The sequence below is a fragment of the Carassius carassius genome, chromosome 11, assembly GCF_963082965.1.
Source record: "Carassius carassius chromosome 11, fCarCar2.1, whole genome shotgun sequence".
Lineage (NCBI taxonomy): Eukaryota > Metazoa > Chordata > Actinopteri > Cypriniformes > Cyprinidae > Carassius > Carassius carassius.
This window is the reverse complement of record NC_081765.1, coordinates 29026310-29049991: the sequence shown is the minus strand read 5'-3', so window position 1 is coordinate 29049991 and position 23682 is coordinate 29026310. Positions and strand designations below refer to the sequence as shown.

The 23682-nt window shown below is 40.9% G+C and overlaps 1 protein-coding gene across 2 annotated transcripts in view; it reads right to left on the bottom strand.

The window, feature by feature from the left end:
• LOC132153156 (protein ITPRID2-like) overlaps positions 1-23682 on the bottom strand; it is a 44833-nt gene that overhangs the window by 14376 nt on the left and 6775 nt on the right. The window contains exons 2-7 of one of the 2 annotated variants that reach the window (XM_059562461.1): positions 9295-9493; positions 5497-5539; positions 3412-3461; positions 2799-2852; positions 511-553; positions 333-431 (exon numbers count right to left, since the gene is read on the bottom strand). In XM_059562461.1, coding sequence (XP_059418444.1) covers positions 333-431; positions 511-553; positions 2799-2852; positions 3412-3461; positions 5497-5539; positions 9295-9451 — 446 coding nt within the window. In that variant the 5' untranslated portion in view covers positions 9452-9493. Of the gene's footprint in view, positions 1-332; positions 432-510; positions 554-2798; positions 2853-3411; positions 3462-3640; positions 3949-5496; positions 5540-9294; positions 9494-23682 lie in introns of those variants that run through there. The other variant, XM_059562462.1, reaches the window with a different exon arrangement.

The following is a 23682-nucleotide window of genomic DNA, read 5'->3' as shown; positions in this document are numbered from 1 at the left end:
CACTGGCTTATTTATTATAATGATGATATAAATAAAATAGCACAGTTGTGTAGGAAATTGGTTGCCATGCAACATATATTGGAAAATACATGTATATTATTTTAGTTTTTTGTTTTATATATATATATATATATTATATAATAAATCTTGTAATATGTATTATTAATATTAAATACTAAAATATATATAAAAAACATGTATACATTAAATGATTATAGAAAATTTATAATATTCATACTCCTTGTCCAATCATTGGCTGAGTTGTTGCCGTTTCACAAGCCCTGAGATTTTGCATGTGTTAATGACCAGAGTACATCATTCTTGTAAAGTACCTGGACACGGTGGTGCTGCTTTTTCCAGAGCCTGTGGAGTTCATACTTCTGCCCTTCTGCTTGAACTGGCTCCTTTTGGCCTTGGCTGCCACTTCATAGCTGTGAAAAGAAGACAGTGACCTGTCTGTGACCAGAGCAAAACAGAAAGAGATGGGAACATTTTGGAAGTCCTGCTTACCCATTGGCCTCTGTTTTTGTGCTGCTGTTCCGGAGGTGATTGGCTGTAGAGATGGGAGAGAGAAAAAGGAATACAAACTTAACTATGCTGAATTCCTCCATAATTTGATACCAAAATCCCTTGAACTCATATGTCCGCCTTTGACACAAGTGCAATTACCAAAAGCCCTGGCTGCCATTTTTGCACAGTTGAAGTTGTTAGAAATTCTTTACTTAAAGAGCCTTATTCATTGTTGTGATGATGTTAATAACCAAAAGTGATTTATTCAGTGGAGAACCATCCACTCCAGATGATGATCCACAACATTTTCCTCGGACAGACAATGACAGAATTATATGCACACACACATCCTAAGCTCCCAAACGATTTGTGTTACAAATCACATTAGACACCAGGTTTTAGTTCACTTAGGAGGACATGATTGAACACAGAGACGTGGAGGACATAAGCCAGAGATTTCTAGCCTGAAGCGTCCTGGCTTACATGCACTCATCCATCAGCCTCAGGTGAAAATGCTCAACAAATTTCCAATGAAATTCCTATGACTGGTCCTGCCTGATTTCTGTGCTCTTGTCAATAAGAGTGGAACTAGTCTGGACTCGTTTTTCATCGCATACAGACACACCAAAGGGTGAAGTCTGATGCACTGCAATAGCACAATAGCTTGCAGAGAGACTGTAAAGAGCTTTTCCCTTGGTTTGTTGTGTTGTTTTAACTAGTCATTCTAGAAGCGTGAAAATACACCCACACATATATCATCATTTACCAAGAAAATGCAGTATTGTAAAGGTCCAATTATATAAAGAAAGAAAATAACACAAGCACTTTTAACAAGATTAATAATCTTCTTTAAATGTTATTAACTTTACATTCTAAATAGTTTTAATTGATGTTTTTTTATATCCTTAATATTTCTGAAAAATTATTTTAGATAAATATTTATTTAAATAGAATTGTATTTATATTTAAATTAAACTTAATTTATTCTTTCTCTGTCTCTCTCTCTCTCTCTCTCTCTCTCACACACACAAACATAAAATTTATACCATTATATTTTAAATAGGGCTGGGCAATTTAATGCATTGTTATCGCGTTAACACATTAATTGATAAATGCTGACAATTATTTTATCGCATGTTAACACAGTTTTTTATTATTATGAAAGTCCGTTGCTCACTAGCTTTGAATACACATACAGACAAATCATGGGTCACTGTAGGGGATGCTCCCGATTAAATTATTTAGGCTGAGCATCAACATTCACTAACCACTATCCACTGTTATTTTTAACAAAAAAAGAATGCAACAAGCTCATAATCATGACATTATAAGTTGGAAATAGGAAGTTTCTGAAAGCAAGTGAAGACAGCAGAGAAGCGCTTGCTCAACACAGCTGAGTGAATCATTTTGTTAACTTTGTGGTTTATTATTTTGAGTCATATTTGAGGCGGTAACACATGTCCCTATCACGATATATTCATTTACAGATCTATTGCTTTTGCAGCTCAGAAATATTCACACAATCATGCAGCACGTATCAGAAGATCTGCACTCCGGCGCGGTTGGCGCTCACACTCACTGATCTATGTATAACTAAACCACGCTCTTGCCCATCTCTTCCAACCGAGCCAGGGACTGCTGAACAGAGCGATCACACTAGTCAAACAAACCAGGCTTTGGGGGTCAAAAGTGCTCCGGCATGGTTAAGAATTTCTTAAGGCACAATCATTAATTGTGATTAATCGCAGACAATAATGCGATTTTAACTGTTGCCCAGCACTAATTTTAATATAAATTTTTAACATAGGAAGCTCATAGAGTAATGAATAAAAAGTGAGATGCAAAGTCACTATTGTTATTGAAACGTTCCCCTCCCGCTAACACATGGGCCATAGGAAGCACACCATGAAACCAGAGATAAGTTATCTGATGTGCCAAAACCAGCCTTTTAACCCGAGTATCACATGCAAGAGTTTGCATGTCACCATGTGTCATTGTGCAAACTCAAAGCAGCACATAAACCAAAGAGAAAGTAAACACTAAACAGCACTAAATTTGACAAGTGACATACTACTATAATACTACTACAATAATATATATATATATATATATATATTTAAACAAAAACCAGACATAAGATAATGCCAGCAGTCATTCTTGTTTGTCAGTCGGTCCATTAACCTCAAAAAAGCTACGTGGAATTCTTGAAATTCTTTGTCACATTCTCACAAAGGAGCACACTTGAGAACAATTACAAACGATTAAGGGAGAAAGTGGAGAGTACTTACCCTCGGCTCCCAGGGATAGGTCATCTTCAAAGCTACAGCCATTCTTTAATGGCCCTGAAAGGCAAAGAGATCAGCTTTCAGAGAGCAAACACTTTGTGCTGACCCATCGCAATGAAGAAGTGATCATTTCCCATTCTCTTGCCCATAAAAACACTTAAACACATCCAAGTAGCACTTCAGAGCCAGAACGTGTCTTTAGCTCGCACGCACCGAGAGGTTAACGGTAAATATTTACTCTTAAGTGCAATTACCTTACCTTAGTAGTCATCTGAAATAATGCAGATGCAGTTTTGAATGACACATTGTCCTACACTCACATTCTGTCCTGTTTACAATTTAACTTTGAAGAAACATTCATCTAATCAGGCACTTCTTTGCCTGGTGTGTGGGGGTCTGCTATTGGTCCCAAAGCAGCGTGCATGTGTGTATGTGTGTGTGCCAGTGAATGTGCATGCGCTGTAGTGAACTGTGAGAGATCTTGCTCCAAAGTTCACAAGGAGTGGTAGAGAAGAGTAACTTTCTGCAGTAAAACCTACTCCTAACATGAAAGTGGAAATGTAACTGCTGTAACGGCAAATAAACACACAAATTGGACTGAAGAAAATGAACTCACCTCTGGACGGGCTGCCGCTTTGTTCGTCCAAAGAAGCCCCAAGAGGAGTCCTGTTGAAAGATCAATAACACGTCATATCCTCTTTTTACTCGCCAAATCTCTCCCTAAAAAGTGTCACACGAACAGAAACGCGCACACAAACATCCTTCCCTCTCTTGAAGTGTTATTTCTTCACTCACAACTGCTGACAGAGATTCTCTTGGCATGAACTTGTCATCTCAACACTTACAAAACGCTGCCTTCGAAAGCCCCTTCCACTTTCATCCAGACACCTGGAGATCCGAACAGCGTGAGAAAAAAAACACACCACGTAAAACGAGACTAAGAATAGCTCGTGCTCTGTGGGGTGCTGGCCATGTTTCACAACACCGCCACCACTAAAAAAAGTCTTTCTAGCTCCGGATATCCAGCAAACTCTTGCCAGTGGAGACAATTACATTTCCTGTCAGGCTGTAGGAGGATGTCTGTCTGGTGTGTGTTTAATGATAATGAGCAGGAATTGGGAATAGGACAAGCACGAGGTATTTTTATTGACCTAGTGTGTGGCGTTGATGCTCAAATGCATCTGGGTTCCACAGGGGGAATTTACACTGAAGCATTTGATTAAGTCAACTGTGAAGGAAAAGATCAGCCAAAAATTAAATTCTGGCATTATTTACTCATCATGCCATCTCGAAATGTTTATTTACATTTATTAACATCTTTTTTTTCACTTTTATTCAGCAAGGATGCATTAAATTTACCAGAAGTGGCAATAATGTTATATAATGTTCCCAACACTTTTATAAATGTAAAAAAAATTACATATTGTTCTTTTTAGCTTTCTATTCATTTGAATTGATGATAATAAGACATGTTTCTTAAGCACCAAATCAGCATATTAAAATGATTTCTTATGGATCATGTGACACTAAAGACTGGAAAAATGCATAGTAAAAATTCATCTTTGCCATATAGGAATAAATTATAAATTATAAAAACAATCAAAAAAAAATATTGTAAATAAATTTAGTATTATAATATATATATATATATATATATATATATATATATATATATATATATATATATATATATATATATATATATGTATAATATATATATTATAGTTTTCACTGTATTTTTTTTTAATAAAATAAATGCATAATTGGCGAGCATGAGACACTTTTTTTCAAAAACATTAACAAGATCTTACCAACTCCAAACATTTGAATAGGACTGTACAAGAAATTTCTAATGTCAAATGTCAAATGTGATTTGGCTCCATTTTTATATTTTTACATAACAATAATTCCAAACAAGTTGTTTAGACATTTACCGTAGCAAACATACAAGAGAACAGCCGTTGGCAGTGTTCAAAAATGATTTTTGGATTCATTCCAGCTTTTCAACTCAAATATTCAGACAGCAATTAAATATGACATCAACAACAAATGGTTTTCACATGTTCCCTGAAAAAAAGTTGAGTAAATGACGTTAAGCCAAATTTCAAGCAACATTCAAACAAGCATGTAAGGTTTCCTTTTAGATCACAAGATAAAATGGCCATCAGGGACACGGACCAGCAATTCTGGAATCTCTGTTTTGTTTTTCAGGAGGAAGGTTTATGTTTGTCATGATGGACGTATATCTACAAAGTAAATCAATGGCTTTTTCCTCCTACGCTTCAGAGCTAAACAGTCATACATCTATTAAAAAAAAAAAAAAAAAACGCCTGGCAGTACAAAGAGAGAAAGGCTAAAAACTCTCGGGGGAAAACTTCTGCATTAATGGGCCCCCACAGACCCAAACAAGCCACCAAAAAAACACCGGCAACACAAAGGACAATAATAGTCAGTCCTCACAAGCAATGACTTTCCTTACTCAGGAAAGATCACGATCTGAACTCACTGAACTATTCACACAATTCTCTCAAATTTACTGCTTGTCAGAGACACCAATGCCAAAGGACAGAATGCTTTTCTATGGTTTATCGGAGCATATTGTTTACTTTCCAATTCCCGTCATACTGTGGCATGTACGCAGATCTTTCTCACACCATTTGCATTTGTATTTAATGTGCAGCGAGTTTGTTAGGTAACTTACCTGCAGGTCCTGAGCCAGTTCTCTACTTGATTTGGTTTACGACCTGAGGAGAGAAAAAAAAATACAACTGTTCCGGGTAATAAACAAATTAATTTCCCTAAAAGCAATAACAAGCAAGGAGTAAACAACAAATCTAACACAACGACAACAAATGTAGAGCGGTCCTCTGAACTACCCCTGTGGTCTGCCATTCTTTCTCTTTCCAGAAACCTTTATTTGCTCTTAATTGTTTTATCATGACTTGAATGGAGAATCAAATGCCAGGCCGAGCAGCCAAACCTCTGTAATCTCTCCCTGCTGTGTCCATTAGCACATTACTGCTTAGTATACCTTCCCGTAGAGCCTCAAACCTTGAAAATCCCAGCATCGAGTTGAGATTCTCAGATATAAGTGACAAAAAAGATAACTGTATGATTTGCATCTGAAAATATAAATATCACACTGAATTTGCATATATTTTCCAGGGGTCAATGTATTAGAGCATTTACGGTAATTATCTTTATCACTGAACCTTTTTAGTCAGACACATGTTGACAAAATGCAGACTGTTATCTGACTGTTATGCCTAATTCATGTAAAAGTTTGGTAAACGCAGTTCAATGGCACTTAGAGACAATACAATCCATGAACTCCATGATTTGTTTACATCGTCACTATATATCTATGTGGTATAAGTTTCTGTTTGGTATTTTTTATTTCAAAAACCTTTAAGTAATAATATATGATGGTAAATATTACTGTTTATTATTATTACTATGAATTTTATATTTAAATGCACAAATTAAAATGACGAAAAATCATTCTTGGTGAAAAACAAGTATTTCAACTGGATTTTCTACTATATTTTAGTTGCACTTACTTGCACTTACTTGCATTAAATATTTTAAATTGACAAGGCTGTGACAGCTGATTGGTTGAAATGTCTTCAAATTCAACTCTAGTACTATGTATGTCAGGGGTTTTCAAACTGGGGTCCGCGGACCCCAGGTGGGCCGCAAGAGAGCGCTAGGGGGTCCGCGAAAAACTTGGCAGGAAAAAAAAAATGACAGCCCGTTCTCATCCCAAGGCGTCAGTATATGACGCCCTAGCCTAGGATGAGAATGCGTTGCAAATGATTTAGGCTACGAGATATTTTTTTTCCAATCCTAAAATTATTAATTATTAATGACCAAATCTATATATAGTTTTATGATTTATATAAGTGGATACTTAATTGTAACGTGTTTATCCCAAAATCCTTTGCGCTCTTTAACGTTTTGCATACAGTTGAATGGACGGAGCAATTAGCGGCTGTAAGTGCAGTACAGATGATGGAAAGATTTTTAAAGAATCCCGCTCCCGCAAGCAGTTCATGCAAATCTGACTTGGCGAATGCAAAGGCAAAAACCAGAAAATATGACAAATCTTACATTGCGTTTGGTTTTACCTGCATGTTAAAGCAGGGAGTCGATAGACCCCAGTGTGTTCTTTGTCAAAAGATTCTCTCAAACGAATGCATGAAACCATCCAAGCTCAAGCGCCATCTACAGCAGAAACATCCCAATGAGGCAGAAAAATCGACTGACTATTTCAAACATCAGGAGCTGTGTTTGGCCCGGCAGGCTAGTATTTTTCGGCAGCAAGCATCAGTCCCTGAGAGGTGTTTAAAAGCGTCATATTTGGCATCACTCCACATCGCGCGTGCAAAGAAGCCGCACACAGTTGGCGAAGCATTATTATTACCAGCTACCAAAGACATCGTCAAAGAGTTATTTGGAGAGGAAGCGGCACGAAAGGTAGATTGTGTGCCTTTGTCAGACAACACAGTAAGCAGACGCATAGGTGAGATGGCCGATGATATTTCATCACAACTTTTAGAACAGCTGCAAGTCAGTGAATACTTTTCACTTCAGTTGGACGAAAGTACTGATATAGCGAATCAAGCACAGCTAATGGTCTACGTACGTTTTCTCGGTAAGGACAAATTTATTGAGGAACTTCTCTTCTGTAAACCCCTTGAAGGCAGAACCACAGGTCAGGACATATTTAATATGATGGATCAGTTCATGACGGACAATTCAATAGACTGGTCTCGGTGTATTGGAGTGTGTACCGACGGTGCTGCCGCTATGACCGGTAAGCACAGCGGCGTCGTGACTCTGATAAAAGAGAAAGCCCCCAACGCCGTTGCCACACACTGCATGCTTCACCGTGAGGCTCTTGTGGCCAAGCGCATTGAAGATGACTTACATCAAGTGTTGAAGGATGTAATAAAGACTGTGAACTATGTAAAATCACGCCCATTGAAACACAGACTCTTCCGTTTACTCTGCAAAGAAATGGGTGCAGATTACGAGGGTTTGCTGCTCCACTCAGAGGTGCGCTGGCTTTCCCGCGGCGCCGTGTTAAGTCGCGTGTACGCGCTGCGGAAAGAGCTGAGAGAGTTTCTCTCTGATGAAAACCTAGAACTTGCCAAATGTTTTGAAGATGACACTTGGATACTGAAGTTGTCATACATGGCAGATTGTTTCCAGCATCTCAGTGTCCTCAATCAGAGCATGCAAGGACACAATGTTCACATACTGAATGCACAAGACAAGGTGCGTGCATTCATGCAAAAATTATCCCTGTGGGAAAGCAAACTGCAAGAAGGAGTAACAGAAATGTTTCCTCTCTACAACCAGGAGCGCATCTCCTCCACTGCAGACAATATCACACCCATAATTCAGTCTCACCTGTCACATCTTCAGGGCTATTTTAAACAGTATTTCCCTGATTTGAACAACAACCACCTTGACTTGGTAAGGGACCCATTTGCACCAGGGGTTGGCACTTATCTGGATCTGGCAGCCAAGGAGCAACTGATTGACTTGTCAAATGATGGCGGGAGAAAAACAAGGTTCCCATCTCTTCCTCTATCAGAGTTTTGGATGTCTGTGAGAGAGGACTACCCTATGTTGTCAGAGAAGGCAGTAAAATGTCTTTTACCTTTTGCCACAACTTATTTGTGTGAAGCTGGATTTTCAGCACTGAAAGTACTTCAGTCGAAGCACAGAGCCCGTCTGGAGGTTGAAAGCGACATGCGTCTGGCTCTAACTAAAATGAAGCCACGTTATGACAAACTATGTAGAAGCCACCAAGCTCATCCGTCCCATTAGGAGTTTTGAATCAGTGAATGATTCAAACTGGTTTGATTGTGTTTGTAATGCAAATGCTGTTCTTCAGGTTTAACTTGTCACATTATAATGCTGTGAAAGAAGGTTCCTTTTTCACTTAATAAAAATATAGGAGCAATTTAGCAGTGCCTTAATTAGAAAAGGTACCCAGTTCAATGTAAATATTTTGCAGTTTTCCATAAAGACAGGGGAAAAAAACTACAGAAACTACAAATATTACAAATGTCCAGGTTTAACTTTTCATCTACCAGTGCCTTATTTAGAAAAGCTATCTTGTTCAGTTAATGTAAAAATTTTTTTTTTTTTTTTTTTTTTTATGAAATATAAAATAATTGTGAGAATCATTTTTGGCTATAGTGAGTAGCCAAACTAATAAAATAAATAGTTTTTAAAACAATACCATTTTGCATGCCTGTGAAATACGAATTATAATGTCTTTACGTTATACAGAATTTTAGTTTACAGATTTATACTTGAAATACATAAGTGCCTTTAAACTTTAGGCAAAGGGGTCCCCTGCAAGGAATCATCATATTTGGGGGTCCCTGAGATTAAAAAGTTTGAAAACCCCTGATGTATGTAATATCCATTAGCACAGAAACAACAAATCTGAACTGTTACGACATTAACAGAAGCACCCTACCTGTTTCTGAAGCTGTCGAAGTCTTATCTTCAATAGGCTGGGCAGACAGCGGCTCCCCTGCGCCCTGGTCCTGAGACTCAGAAGCCTGCCAAGAGCCTCGGCTCTGAGCCCAAGCCTTCCTCTTGACACTGGCAGGGGGGGTCTCGCACTCACCCATGTCCTTGGCTCGGACGGGATACTACAGTGAGGGATGGTTCACCTGCAGAAAAGCGGAAAGGAATGGGCTCAGACCTGAATGACATGACAATAGCCAGGCCCTCCTCTCTCTGAAGGGATCGGCAGCAGGTCAAAAGAGCACCGTCTTGTGTCATTTAAAGCAGATATGCAAGAATCTTCCTTTTTTAAACGAAGTCACATTAACCAAAACTGTGCACAAATCTTATGCTCGTTTGAGCACTTCAAGAACAAAACTACAAGAGCGAACATGACTTTGATGCATTAGCTGCACATGAGGTTTAAGGGTGTTAACTGAAAACACAAATGTAACAGCACTGTCTCCAATCGCACCAATACTCAAAATCAAGACCCCCCAAAATTACCTTAAACAGACAATGTTCCATAAGAAACGTGCAAAGCATACATTACACAGCCTCCATCCAAAACAGACTCTGAAAATCTGTTCCAATGAAGAACTCTTTTACATCTTGGTTTACCTGAGGGAGAGTACATTTTCTTTTTTTGGATGAATTATTCCATTAAAATAGCTATTATCTGTGGCAAGTGTTTGTTCACAAATAGATGATAGATGCAGAAATGACACATGCATCTTTTTAAATAGCATAATCATCCTGACACAATCAGAATAAATAGTCTAAAGAGAACCTTTTCTTTTCTAATAAATATATATATATATATATATATATATATTTTATTTCCGTGTATATGTATGTATATATATATATATATATATATATATATATATATATATATATATATATATATATATATATATATATATATATATATATAAAACCAAAATGTGATAACCCAAATTACCTTAAAAAATATAAATAAAAGAAAAAAAGAAAGAAAGAATCTGGTATATGAGAAGTTTCTGTTCAGTTGGTTAAAGGATCTGACCAATAGAAATAAATCTTGCTTAGCAAGAACAGAAAATAGAGGGTTCATTGCTTCCAGAAACTACTGGAAAATCAAATAAGAGATGAAGGCCATGTGAAGGCAGGGACAGCATAAGCAGCATGAGAAACTAATAACATCTACAGAGATGTTCCAAAATCCCTGACCATAAGCAGCAAACCGAAGAAAGAGGGAGAGAGAGATGGGGGCGGGGTGGGACGGGGGTCTTAACTGGAATAAATGGTAAAAAAGAAAAAGTCAAAAAACAAGTCGAGCAGGAAATGTCTGTTTAGTTGAAAGATTACAAGCTGGTGTGGAGTCATTTCCTGTTTTGGATCTAGCACTTTGTGAAGGAACAGATGAGCCTGAAAAAAAAAAAAAAAAAAGGATGGATTTATAACTCTGCGTTCTGGTCTCCCAAAATTCACACACAGCTATTAATAGCATGTGTCTATTTTCAGACTGATCATCGAAGTGTGACAAATGAAAACCACCAGGAACACCACCACATTTTATTACCAAAGGTGTTGATTATAAGGAAACGCGTCAACATTGGGGAATATGCCTGCATGAATACACCTTACAGAAACAATTTACAACAGTGGTTCTTAAAATAAGATGAAACAAGCATTAAAATAAACTAAAACGACAAAAAAACAAAAAGAAATAAGCCAACAATCTTGGAACACCTGGATATATGACACAGATATATAAAGTGTTTTATATATCCAGAAAAAAATGATGGAAATTAATAAAATCTTAGAATGTTATGGGCATTTTTAGAATGAATATACATTTTACTATTTATGTCAAACTCTAAAAATTTTTACTGGGTTAAAATGGTGAGTAAAAAATGAATTATTTTTTAGATTAATTCAAAAGATTTTTTTTTTCATACATTTGCCTTTTCATTAAAACATGCATACATAAAAAAAAGAAAAAAAATGCACATGGAATTGTGCTTATGAGTGGAATTTTCATAGTTCAATTAATGAAATTTGTAATACAAAAGAAACAAAACTAGCACAGCTACATTTGGAAATCACTTGAATGTTGTATTAACATTCAATAAAATGATTTAACACTCATTCTACAACTATATTTGCCTGAAAAATGCTGCAAACAACCAATCACAATCAAGTATTTCATAGAGGCGTGTCCTAATATAGCTTAAATCATCTAGTATGTTTTGATAAGTCTAATAATGCAAACAAAGTCTCAGTTTCAGCTGTTTATCTGTTCACATGTTAAAATCCCATCAGAGGTGTGTTATTTTTGGACTCCTAAAACAGAATTGATGTTCAAGTCTACTTGGAGAAAGTTAAAAGGAAGCAAACACTGTACAGTACACCAGATTGTAGATTCCCATTTCAAAGAACAAGCGAACAAATTTTTCACTTGCAACACACATAATAATTATTTAAACTAGCACACAATTAGGCTCACTCTAACATCATGTGAAGCGTAATTTAAAAAGATAACAATTAGCATGTTGACAGATTCAATAAAGAGACAATACAAAAGTCTGTCAATAAGCCATGTAACAGCAGTCAAATATGAGAGCAATACGCTCCATTCCCTTTCACAAAAAGTGTAGTTGTTTAATTCTATAAACACAGGAGAACTCGTGCTCTCCACTCCATTTTTGACCTGCGATTTGTAAACAGTGCAGACTGAGTACTCTGCTTTAAATGAATAGAGACTTAGGGAAGAAGGATGAGAAAAGCAGTGACTTTACATAAATAAGCGCTACTAAGCAAATTCAAGCATGCCGCTCATCCAACAATCACAGAACAAATGCAAAATGCTAACTAAGGGAAACCTTTGCAGTAAATCCCACACACAGCAAACTGTAAACAGAATGTTGCAATATTCCCAGAAATTCAGGTGTGGTTTTTCTTATGAACCTTGTGTTACATAAGAAATTTGCATTCATTTGGATGTTTATTCAAACTTCCAAAAAATTATTTCCAAAAAAAGAAAATTTACCCTAACTTTTTTGTAAAAGCACATTATCGATCTTATTGTGAACAATTCATCCATGCATACATTTCATTTGTTTAATGTTCAAATCACCATGTCATAACTGGACCATCTCTCCGGTGACATATGCCGCACTTCTCCAATCATTTAGTCCACTTATCAGACTCCACATTTTCACACTTAAGTAAAAGAACCAAACACAGACCCCTTAAAATGTAGTATTAATTTTAATAAAAGTTCCTCATGTATTTATAGTAAAAGTGGACATTTTAGTCACTTTTGTTTGGAACGATCTCTCAGTCCACTTCTTATTTAGACTTAAAGCAGGGGAGAAATGTTATAAAACGTACTCGGTTACTAAACGTAACCTCGGTTCTCTCTAGAAGAGCAAACGAGTACTGCGTCTTAGCTAAGACGCTACGGGAAAAGTCTCTTTTCACGAAATACTGAAGCAAAAAATTATCCTTAATTTTGTATTTTTGTAAAGCGCATTTGCAGCAGTACAAAGCCATAGGCGAGACGGCTCGTTCGCTCATTGGCTTGTTCTGCGGCAACTGCACAGCCTATCGAGCACAGGCTGATGCAACATCAGACCAAAAAGGGCGCTTCGCGCCCTTGTTGCCACTTCTCCGCTGAAACGGGTGTGGCCCAAACTATAAAAGGAGCTCGAAAAGGCTGACTCACCTGATTTATTTCATCGCCGAAGCGAACCAGAGTGAATCGTGCGCACGGCAGAGAATGCAGTACTCGTTTGCTCTTCTAGAGAGAACCGAGGTTACGTTTAGTAACCGAGTATGTTCTCTTACGAGAGCTCTCTCGTACTGCGTCTTAGCTAAGACGCTACGGGAACCAAATGTAAAACGCCGTGCGCGCAGGGATCACACACCAATAAACCTGAAGCAACGCCCAGGATTTACAGTGCACAGTCACCTGAGGGACTCACAGAGAGTCCAGGACAGAAAGGGGGAAAGCCCTCCGTCCCATATCTAGCAGCATCCGTAGATGCGGCAATATGACATCACACAGCCGAAGCAAGGCCAGACCAATGTGGCAATGCGGGTCTTACGCAATACTGCCCATATAACAGTCGGCAGCGCATAGCGCTCATGAACTCAGAATTCCCTCAGGGCCCTGATTCGACTATACTGACAGCAGCCTTGCTTGCAAGGCGGGAACCTCCAGGTTATAGAACCTGATAAATGTAGACGGCGAGGCCCAACCTGCCGCCATACATATATCCTGCAAGGAGATCCCAGTAGACCACGCCCACGACGAGGCGACGCCTCTTGTGGAGTGTGCTCTGATGCCCAACGGGCACTGCAGGCCCCTGGAAGCGTAAGCTAACGCTATGGCGTCAACTATCCATCTGGATAGAGTCTGTCTCGAAACAGCCATTCCCTTGGAACGTCCACCGAACGAGACAAACAGCTGCTCCATCTGCCGAAAGGCAGCAGAGCGAGACACATAAGCTCTTAAAACCCTGACAGGGCAAAGAAGACTCGAGTCTCTCTCCTCTCCTGACACCGGCAGGGCAGACAAGGCAATAACCTGAGCCCGAAACGGCGTGTTGAGGGATTTCGGCACATAACCGTGCCTAGGTTTGAGTATGACCCTTGAGTCATTAGGCCCAAACTCCAAGCACGACTGGCTCACCGAGAGCGCGTGCAGATCACCCACACGCTTCACTGAAGCGAGAGCCAACAAGAATACTGTCTTGAACGACAGATGCTGAAGGCTGACTGATTGGATAGGCTCAAAAGGGGGACCCTTCATGGCCTCCAAAACCGCCGCGAGGTCCCACATAGGGACTGACAGAGGTCTGGGAGGATTCAGCCTCCTAGCTCCTCTGAGGAACCGGATGACCAAATCATTCCTTCCTATTGACTGACCGAGCGCTGTTTCAGAAAATGCTGCGATGGTCGCCACATAAACTTTGAGCGTGGATGGGGCTCTGCCCCTATCCAACAGCTCCTGAAGGAAGAAGAGAACCTCCGTCACCTCACAACTAAGGGGTGAATATCCTCGAGCTGTGCACCAGCTGGAGAACACCGACCACTTCGAGGCATACAGACGTCGTGTCGACGGAGCTCTAGCCTGAGTGATGGTATTTAGCACTCCCACTGCGAGATCAGCGGGTAACCGTTGAGCGCCCACACATGGAGGGACCACAACTCCGGTTGAGGGTGCCAAATCGAGCCCCTGGCCTGCGAGAGGAGGTCCCTCCTCAACGGTACCGGCCACGGGGCGACATCTGCTAACTGCATCAAATCTGGGAACCATGGTTGGTTCTTCCAAAGAGGTGCTACAAGCAGTATTGAACATCTCGTTTCTCTCACCCGTTCTATCACCTGCGGAAGGAGGGAGATGGGAGGGAAAGCATAAAGCGGGCAGCACGGCCATTCCCGTGACAGCGCGCTTTCGTTCTTGGAAAAGAACGCGGGGCAGTGAGCGTTTTCGTGGGACGCGAAGAGGTCCACCTCCGCCCTGCCAAATCTCTCCCACAACAGCCGGACTGTTTGCGGGTGTAGAGACCATTCGCCCGTAGGAACATTGCCTCTGGACAGCCTGTCTGTACCCAGATTCTGTAGCCCAGGCACATGCACTGCCCTCAGCGAACGCACGTTGCGCTGAGCCCAAACCAGGAGGCGTTCCGCTAGCCTGTACAGGTTTCGGGACCTGAGACAGCCCTGGCGATTTATGTAGGACACCACAGACATGTTGTCCGAACGGACTAAGACGTGGTGATCCTTGATTTGGGGACAAAAGCGCATCAGCACGTTCTCCACTGGCAGCATTTCCAAACAGTTGATATGATGGAGCTTTTCCCTTTCTGACCATAGGCCAAAGGACGGTCTGCACTCGAGCAGCGTCCCCAGGCTTACACCTGATCGGTACCAGCCGTTCGCTGTCCAAGGTGCCAGCTCTGATTGACCTTGAGATGCAGCCGGCCAGACGCCCACGCTCTGCGCGGCACCCGCGCCTTCAGCCAGAACTGCAGGGGGCGCATGCGGAGCAGGCCCAGCTACAGAGCCGGAGATGCTGAGGCCATGAGGCCCAGCATCCTCTGACAGTGTTTGAGCGACTCGGTCGCGCCGCAGCGGAAAGAACTCGCTGCGCGCTGAATGCCCATCACGCGCTGTGGTGACAGCTGCGCCGTCATGGAACACGAGTTCAGAACTATACCCAGAAACAGAATCGTCTGACTGGGGTTCAGCGAACTCTTCTCCCAATTGACACTGAGGCCAAGCTGCTCCGCTCGTGATCAGGCCAGAACCAGCAGGTCGTCAAAATAATTCAGCACTCGCATGCCTCTGAGTCTGAGAGGAGCGACCGCTGCATCCATGCATCTCGTAAACGTACGAGGAGCCACGGACAAGCCGAACGGCAGGACTGTAAACTGGTATGCCTGGCCCTCAAAGGCAATCTCAAATATCGCCTGTGGTTTGACGCTATCTGTATTTGAAAATACGCGTCCTTCAGATCTTTCGACATGAACCAGTCCCCTCTGCGAATCTGCGCGAGGAGCTTCCTGGTTGTAAGCATTGTAAGACGCTGTCGCGATGACGCAGTTGGAGGCGGTGGGCGTGGCTGAGAGCTCTGTGGGGCCGGCCTAGAGCGGCTAGCTGCAGAACCGGAGCGCTTCGGCAAGAAGTGCTTGAACGCCTGCGAAGCTTTCTGGGCCTCGGCGAATCTCCACAAACTCGTTGACAGATGATCCGAAGAGGCCAGCAGGAGTCAGCGGCGCATCGAGGAACGCAGCGCGCTCAGATTCCTTGATGTCAGAAAGCGTCAGCCACAAATGCCTCTCAGCCACCGTAGCGGAAGCCATAACCCGTCCCATGGCCTGTGCAGCGGACTTAGTAGCGCGGAGGGAGAGATCCGAAGCACTCCTCAGATCCGCGAGACAGATCACTTCCGGTCCCATCTCATCCAGCTTGCGGAGGAGATCGCCCTGGAAAATCTGCAGCGTGGCCATGGTGTGTAGCGCAGACGCAGTCTGCCCAGCAGCAGAGAAGATCAGTGCAAGCAGCGATGACATCATGCGGCAGGCTTTGGATGGCAACGCCGCCTTAGTCCGCCGTCCAGCAGAGGGCGGGCAAAGGTGCGCTGCTATAGCCTGTTCCACCGGCGGAAGTGACAGGTAGCCTCTGTTTTTAGCACCGTCCAGTGCGGAGAATGCTGGCGAAACAGATGAACGGATTCTCGCCTGAAAATGGAGCGTTCCAAGCTTTCGCCACTTCTTCGTGAAGCTCAGGAAGAAAGGGGGCGTGCTTTGAGCTTGAAGAAGAACGCTCATCCGGGAGATAGCTACCATCCAGCCGGGAACGTGAAGGGGGCGCAGGTGCAGACCACTCGAGGCCGAGGCTCGCCGCGGCCAGCGCGAGCACTTGCATCAGCTCCTTATCGATATCCCCCCGTCTGCTGGGCCTCTGAGCAGAGGGCGCGAGATCCACGGAGCTCGCCCAACCCTCACTGCCCGAAGCAAGCAGAGAGCTCGTGTCCTCTTCCTCCGACGCGGGCCTGAGATCCACTTCCTCGGATGACGCGTCGGCAGACAGCGGACGCTGAACATCGGGAAGCGATGCAGGGGAGGCCGGCGAGGCGGAGGGAACCGGCGAGCTCGGCCGAGCTGGAGGCGGTTCCGGTAGACGCTGCGAGCGGTGCTTCTTACGGCGCTGCGGCGCAGCGGATGATGCAGGCTTCGAGAAGGATGCCAGGCGAGTCCTCAGAGTCACCATAGGCAGTAGCTCGCAATGAGGGCAGCCGCTGTCAGCGAGCGCGAGCGCTGCATGGTCCTCACCCAGACAGGAGACGCAGATGACGTGACGGTCTCCTTCGCTGAGCGGGGCTCTGCACGAGCCGCATGAGGGCATTTTATAAAGACGCAGCTCTTTTTGTGAGTGTGCGTAGGGCGAACACACACAGGATATATAAGGATACAAAGGATATAAAGGATATAGGCGCCGGACAGCGCAGCAGGAACGGCAGTGGAAGGCGGCGAGGCCAGCAGCTTCAGAATGGCTCGTCCCGCTGATATGCTTCTCAGACGGCGCTTGCTTCCTCCGTGATCCAGCGATGCGTGAGCTTCGCTGAAGAGATGAAAAATCAGGTGAGTCAGCCTTTTCGAGCTCCTTTTATAGGTTGGGCCACACCCGTTTCGGCGGGAAGTGGCAAGAAGGGCGCGAAGCCCTTATTGGTCTGATGTTGCATCTGCCTGCGCTCGATAGGCTGTGCAGTTGCCGCAGAACAAGCCAATGAGCGAACGAGCCATCTCGCCTATGGCTGTGTACTGCTGCAAATGCGCTTTACAAAAATACAAAATTAAGGATAATTTTTTGCTCCAGTATTTCGTGAAAAGAGACTTTTCCCGTAGCGTCTTAGCTAAGACGCAGTACGAGAGAGCTCTCTTAAGAAAACCCTGATCCTGTGCCATTAAAGCAGATTAACCACTTCAAACCTTGTAAACCAACCTGTGACAAACCGCTGGATGTCAGAGCTGTGAGGAAGCAGTGATCCCCTCGATTCAATTGAATAAACACACTGAAGCTATCATCATTCTCAAACCTGTCAACAAAAGCTTGTTCAGCTGAAAATCCCTTGAAAACTATGACTATCCTAAACCAGGACTCGAGTACTCCATCACTGGCGCGAGCACCGCATTGAGATCTTTTTCACTGCTTATTGCACTTAATAACTACCAAGCACTGTTGGGAATGTTACTTTAAAAAAGTAATTAGTTATAGTTACTCACTACTTGTTTAGTAACTGAGTTAGTAACTGAATTACTCTATAATAAAAGTAACTCGTTACCAGGGAAAGTAACTATTTGCGTTACTGTAAAAAAAAAAAAAAAAAGTTGCTAAATGTCAAAGAATTTTTTTTTTTTTTTTTTTAGCAGTTTTCACAAGTCAGTTGAAATAAGTAAAACAGACAGGTGTTCGTACATAACTTTCGAGATTTATTGCACGTCAACAGACAGCAAGAGATTTATCCTGCACTCTTTGTAAGAAAAGTGTTTTTGGCCACTAGCTTTGTAGATGCGTGTGTCACACATTACATGTACACATTACATGCACGTTCTTGCCTTGGACTACAATGAATTTGAAGTAGTGCTTATATCTCCACCTTGAAAATGCCAACTTTTCATTGGATTGCTCCTGACTCGCCATTTCTCCTGCTGCTGCGAATCTCTGTGTAGCTGTTGCGTGTGTGTGTTACTGTGTGTGTTTGGCGCCGCTGGCGCTTGTGTGTAGGGCTGGGCGATATATAAAAAAAAATGATATCTCGATATTGTAAAAATGTTTACGATATTCGATATATATCTCGATATGTTTGCATTTAAATAATAAAAAATAAAACATGATTTTCTTTTACCCATTAAAAAAAAATTATTTAGATTAAACAGCTAATTTAAGCAGTTAAAAAATCTAGACCAAGAGATCACTTACTGCTTTTTATTAAATGAATACATGTAGGCCTATATGTAACTGAAGCAGTGCAAATTAAGTAACAGTTACAGAAAGTGCATTCTGTCAACTTTTTAGTGCATGCAATTCACAATTTAAACTATGCAAGTGGGATAAGTATTATATATTAATTTTTTAACAAGTTTTTAAGATAAGAACACAAGTCTGTCAACTGTCTGCGGTTTTAAGAGAAGCTCTGTGGCATGAAACTATGTTCCTACTAACACTAAAAACCCTCTTAGATGGGGAGCTAGTTGCTGAAGCACATAGCTATTTCTTATATATAAATATATATAAATGAATACCAAAGACTTTTGCATTCTCTCTGTCTATATTATGGAAACTGGTAAAAATATATCAGTGAAATTCCCCAATAGTAATTCCAAATGGCCATAGCCTGTTTCTCTATTCAAACATCAGCGGTCGAGTAAGTGCATTTATTTTGCGATCACAAATGCAAACAATACAGTTGAGATCTCACGACAGAACACAGACCGTCTGAACGACGCTTTCATTAGATCGCTCAATTCCAGCTTGTTAGTGTTTTCAGATTATCATCGGCGGCTCTTCCGCAATGAGGAGTGAGCACGTGCGCATGGTTGCCAGATTGTTTAAAATAAGCAAACACCGGGCAGAAAATGTATCCTTGTAACAGTGGAGCTCTGATTTGGAGATTTTAACTTTTGTTATCTGGCAACCGCTATCATTAAAGCTCTCGTAGTAGAGGGGCGTAGAGCAGTCAGCAGTTACAGGTTCCTTTTTTGGACATTCGGCGCGTTCTTTTGGGAAAGTATGCTTGAATTTGAAATATTCGATATTCCCGATATATTCAAATTGTACATCGTCGTCAAAATTATTCCGATATTATCGCTAATATTCGATATATCGCCCAGCCCTACTTGTGTGTAAAAACACTGGCTCTGATTGGCTACCATGAAACACATGACTCTGCCTTAGCCAATCATAATCGTTTATCTCGTTATTAACCCACCTGCTCACTCGCTGTGTGAGCCAGGGGTGCGTTCGGATTGCATATTAAATCAATGCATACAACGCATTTAACGTTCAGTAACATTAACGGCGTTGTAACGACGGGAAAAGTAATTAGTTAGATTACCCCATTACTGAAAAAATAACGTTGTTACCTAACGCCGTTCTTTTAAACGCCGTTATTCCAAACACTGCTACCAAGTGCATCCCACTCTATTTCTCATTCATGCATGTTTCCTTATCACTCAAAAGATACATAACGTTTAAGCAGTACTGTGTTACACAGATATATCTGCACAATGCAGAATACATGTTATAGCAAAATCTCTAATGATAGACTCTTTATTTCAAGCTAACCATATACTGTCATACCACACAGCCCAAAGAGTGTCGTCAGACTAGTTTCCTGATCATTCCCTGTCTCATGAGTCTGAAAGCATAAAGACAAATTATTAGTGCTTCTGAGTTAAACAAAGGAGAAATATGTAATGTATGTGCCACTAGCATCATCAAACATAATAGCAAAAATAATAAATAATAATTTATCAACATCAAATATGTCAACTGGATGGACAAACAGAGTCCCAACCCAAATTTACATCATTGGTTGTTGTAATTGACTAATAGAAATTATTAAACATGCCTTGGTTATTTTTAACGGCATGTATTTACTTCCTTATTAAAAAATTTGACTCTACTTGGCAATAATGGATGTTTGAAATGGTTGGCTGGTTGGTTGAGATTAAGCTTCCAGACAGAGAAAATGCCTAAAATGATTCAATATATTTCATTATACATGGTCAAAAGGCTGAAAAATAATGAAATATAATTGCTTTTACAATTTTGTAAAGTTATAAATTTAAGTACAAGCTCTATTAACATTTAAGAGGAGCTTTCCCTGGGCGCTGGATCTATAGCTGCCCACTGCTCCGGGTGTGTGTTCTTGGTGTTATCACTCCTCACTGCTGTGTGTGTGCACTTGGATGGGTTAAATGCAGAGCACCAATTCCGGGTATGGGTTACAATACTTGGCAAATGTGACGACTTTCACTTTCACTTTTTTAAAATCATTTTTAGACATCTACAGCTAAAACAATGTCCTAGTGAGGAAAACACAATTGATTTTAAGAAAGTCTGGCCAGTGACCTGAAAGTAATGTTATCTTGCAACCATGTTGCAATGTCATGAGCTTTAAAACAGAAAAAGATAAGCCTTACCCAACAAGCTGCTCTTTTGGAACCACACCTGCAATGTTTTCTTCCCAAGTTAGAAACACAATATCCAGTTTTGCACCAGTGCCTTGGTGAACTGCCAACCTCAGTGACCTTTGGTATTGGCTCTAAACACAAGCCCAAGGTCTAGCCTGTGAAATAACATTCTGATGAAGTCCTTCATTGTGATATTGTTTTAGAGACCAAAGCATCCATGAAAGAAAAGGTTATTCTGTAACCCTCCCATAAGTCCCACAGGGGTGAAAATTGCTGCTGCTGACAAATTTTAGGGCCAAATATAGAGCCCTGTGGTACACCAAAAACAAAACAATCCTATATTGCTTCAGCTCAGGATTTCTTAAGCAATAATGTTCTGTATCTCCACAAAGATCACCAGAAGATCAATGTCTGCATGCAGTGAACCATCAGATTTCTCACGGGAGGAATGCAAACATGAACAAAGGGGAGCTAAGAGACACAAGTGTAAGGCATATTTTGCTCAAACTGTAAAAATAGAATTTACTGCACTGTTCATCAATATCGAGATAAATATTTTTACAATAATGCATCAATACTTCAGGATCTTTTATGATTATTTATTTATTTATTTATTTATTTTTGCATTCAGGCATAGCATTTTCTACAGATCCATTAATGGTACGAAAATGGCCCATCACAGGCTTCTACAAGATGCATCACTGGCCAAAAGTGAAGCGGGTGAGAGAGATTGAAAGCGATACCACATTCACTCTCTCTCCCATGCATTTGGCCCAGTGTCAATTGCAATCCAATTATGTTACTGTGATGCATCGCAATATACTAATTTGTGACACATGATGTGTATGATGAGGTAGTTGCTGATCACCAAACTTAATTTCTAGGATAAGAGCATAACATTGCATAGAGGACGTTTCAGTAATTGCATTGACAATATTTCTGGTCTTTTACATGCCATGTGACACGTTGATATGAGCATCAAAACTATGTGTCACCTATGCACCACAGACAGGAAATACTTAAAAAACTGAATGCTTCCAGAGATCTCTTTGTTACACAACCAGAAAAGTGTTCATCAGAGGGCTAAATTCTAAAAATCAATCTCCACTGAGGATGTGACAGTGCTTATAGTAATGACACTTTGGGTAATTTTCCCCCTCTGCTTACATTTGAATCTTTTTCCACTTGTCTTCTGACTGTGAGTGAGAAGGACTGTGACAATAAATTCAGACACTATTAAACTCAGTGTGTCCTCAAGAGCCAAAGCAGCTGAAAGACAAAAAAATATATATTTATAATTAGTTTTATAGTCACACACACACACACACACACACAAACAGTTAACAGAAAAAAGAAAATGTATATCATGCAATTATCGCATGTGTAATTGAAGAAATCCATAACTGTTTTTCTTAAAGTTCCATTATACTTTTGTGACCAAACAAAGTAGTACCATAACGGTTTATGATACATAGGTAAACCAAAATAACGGTTTATAAACATTTATTTACCTAGCGTAGTTTTGTAAATTTCCATCAACAAGGTTCTAATAAATTAGACATCTGCCTAATTTGACTAGTTTCTAAGCAACAGACATAAGACCAAAAGACCACTGATTTTAAGATTGCTATCATAACTATTTCCCTTAAATCAGTGCAGAAAATGTAAGTACACAGATTCCATCTGGCCCTTCTCATTTTCCATGTTAGTTTAATGCTAAATATGTTTCTAATAACACGAGGCAGATAAAAACACTGATCGGTGTTCCCTTGCCTTGCTGAACACTGATTAATGTTTTCTTTTAATCCAAGTGTTTTATGGCACACTTTGTATTCCATACACTGTGTCCTGGAGCTTGGAAGTGAGCAAGGATAAGACAGGGTAAGGCACAATGTCAAACAAACTATTTGATCTTATTTCTTTACAAGTGGCAAAAGCAACAGGACATTCTGTCACAGCTACTCTACCACTCAAGAAGTGAGACGGGGATGTGTGGGACGTGATCTGCGTTTGGAGGGCTGATGATATAAACTAATTAAAGAATCAACACAGAGCTTGAAATGCAGTGAAGTTAGTTAGATTATCTTAGACATAAACAACGTACCTCAAGGTGTGTGACATTGAGTTATTAACTTACTTTTTTAATTAGTCCCATTAATTCCATTGATTATATTGTTCATTCGCGAACGCGGAACTCGCATGAACACAAGAGGCAGGATTTATCGCATGAACCAATCACAGCCGAACATAACCAGTCATATCGCGATGGAGGCATTGCCTCCTCTCACGTGAATTTTCCCCATTTATTCTCAATTACCCCCCAGTAGTCACGGCACGCTATGGGGTCTCTGTTAATAGTCAATGAGGTAAGCGTCCGCTGTAACTTTACCTGCTGTTGTCGCTGTTGGACAGTGTTACTTTAGAAAAACCTAGTTTTTTTATACACTTTTTTTAAAATGCAGGTGATGATGATTTAGCGCTAATCACGGAACCAGATTTACTGACTAGATGTGCATGATCATATCATTAGATATATCGGCCAGCCCTAATAAATTGTACAAATAAATGCAGCCTTGATGTCTCTTAGTAAGATACTTCTTACAAAAATACTTAATTGCTTTAAAAGACTAAACAAAACAAATACAAATGGTAATGGTAATTTT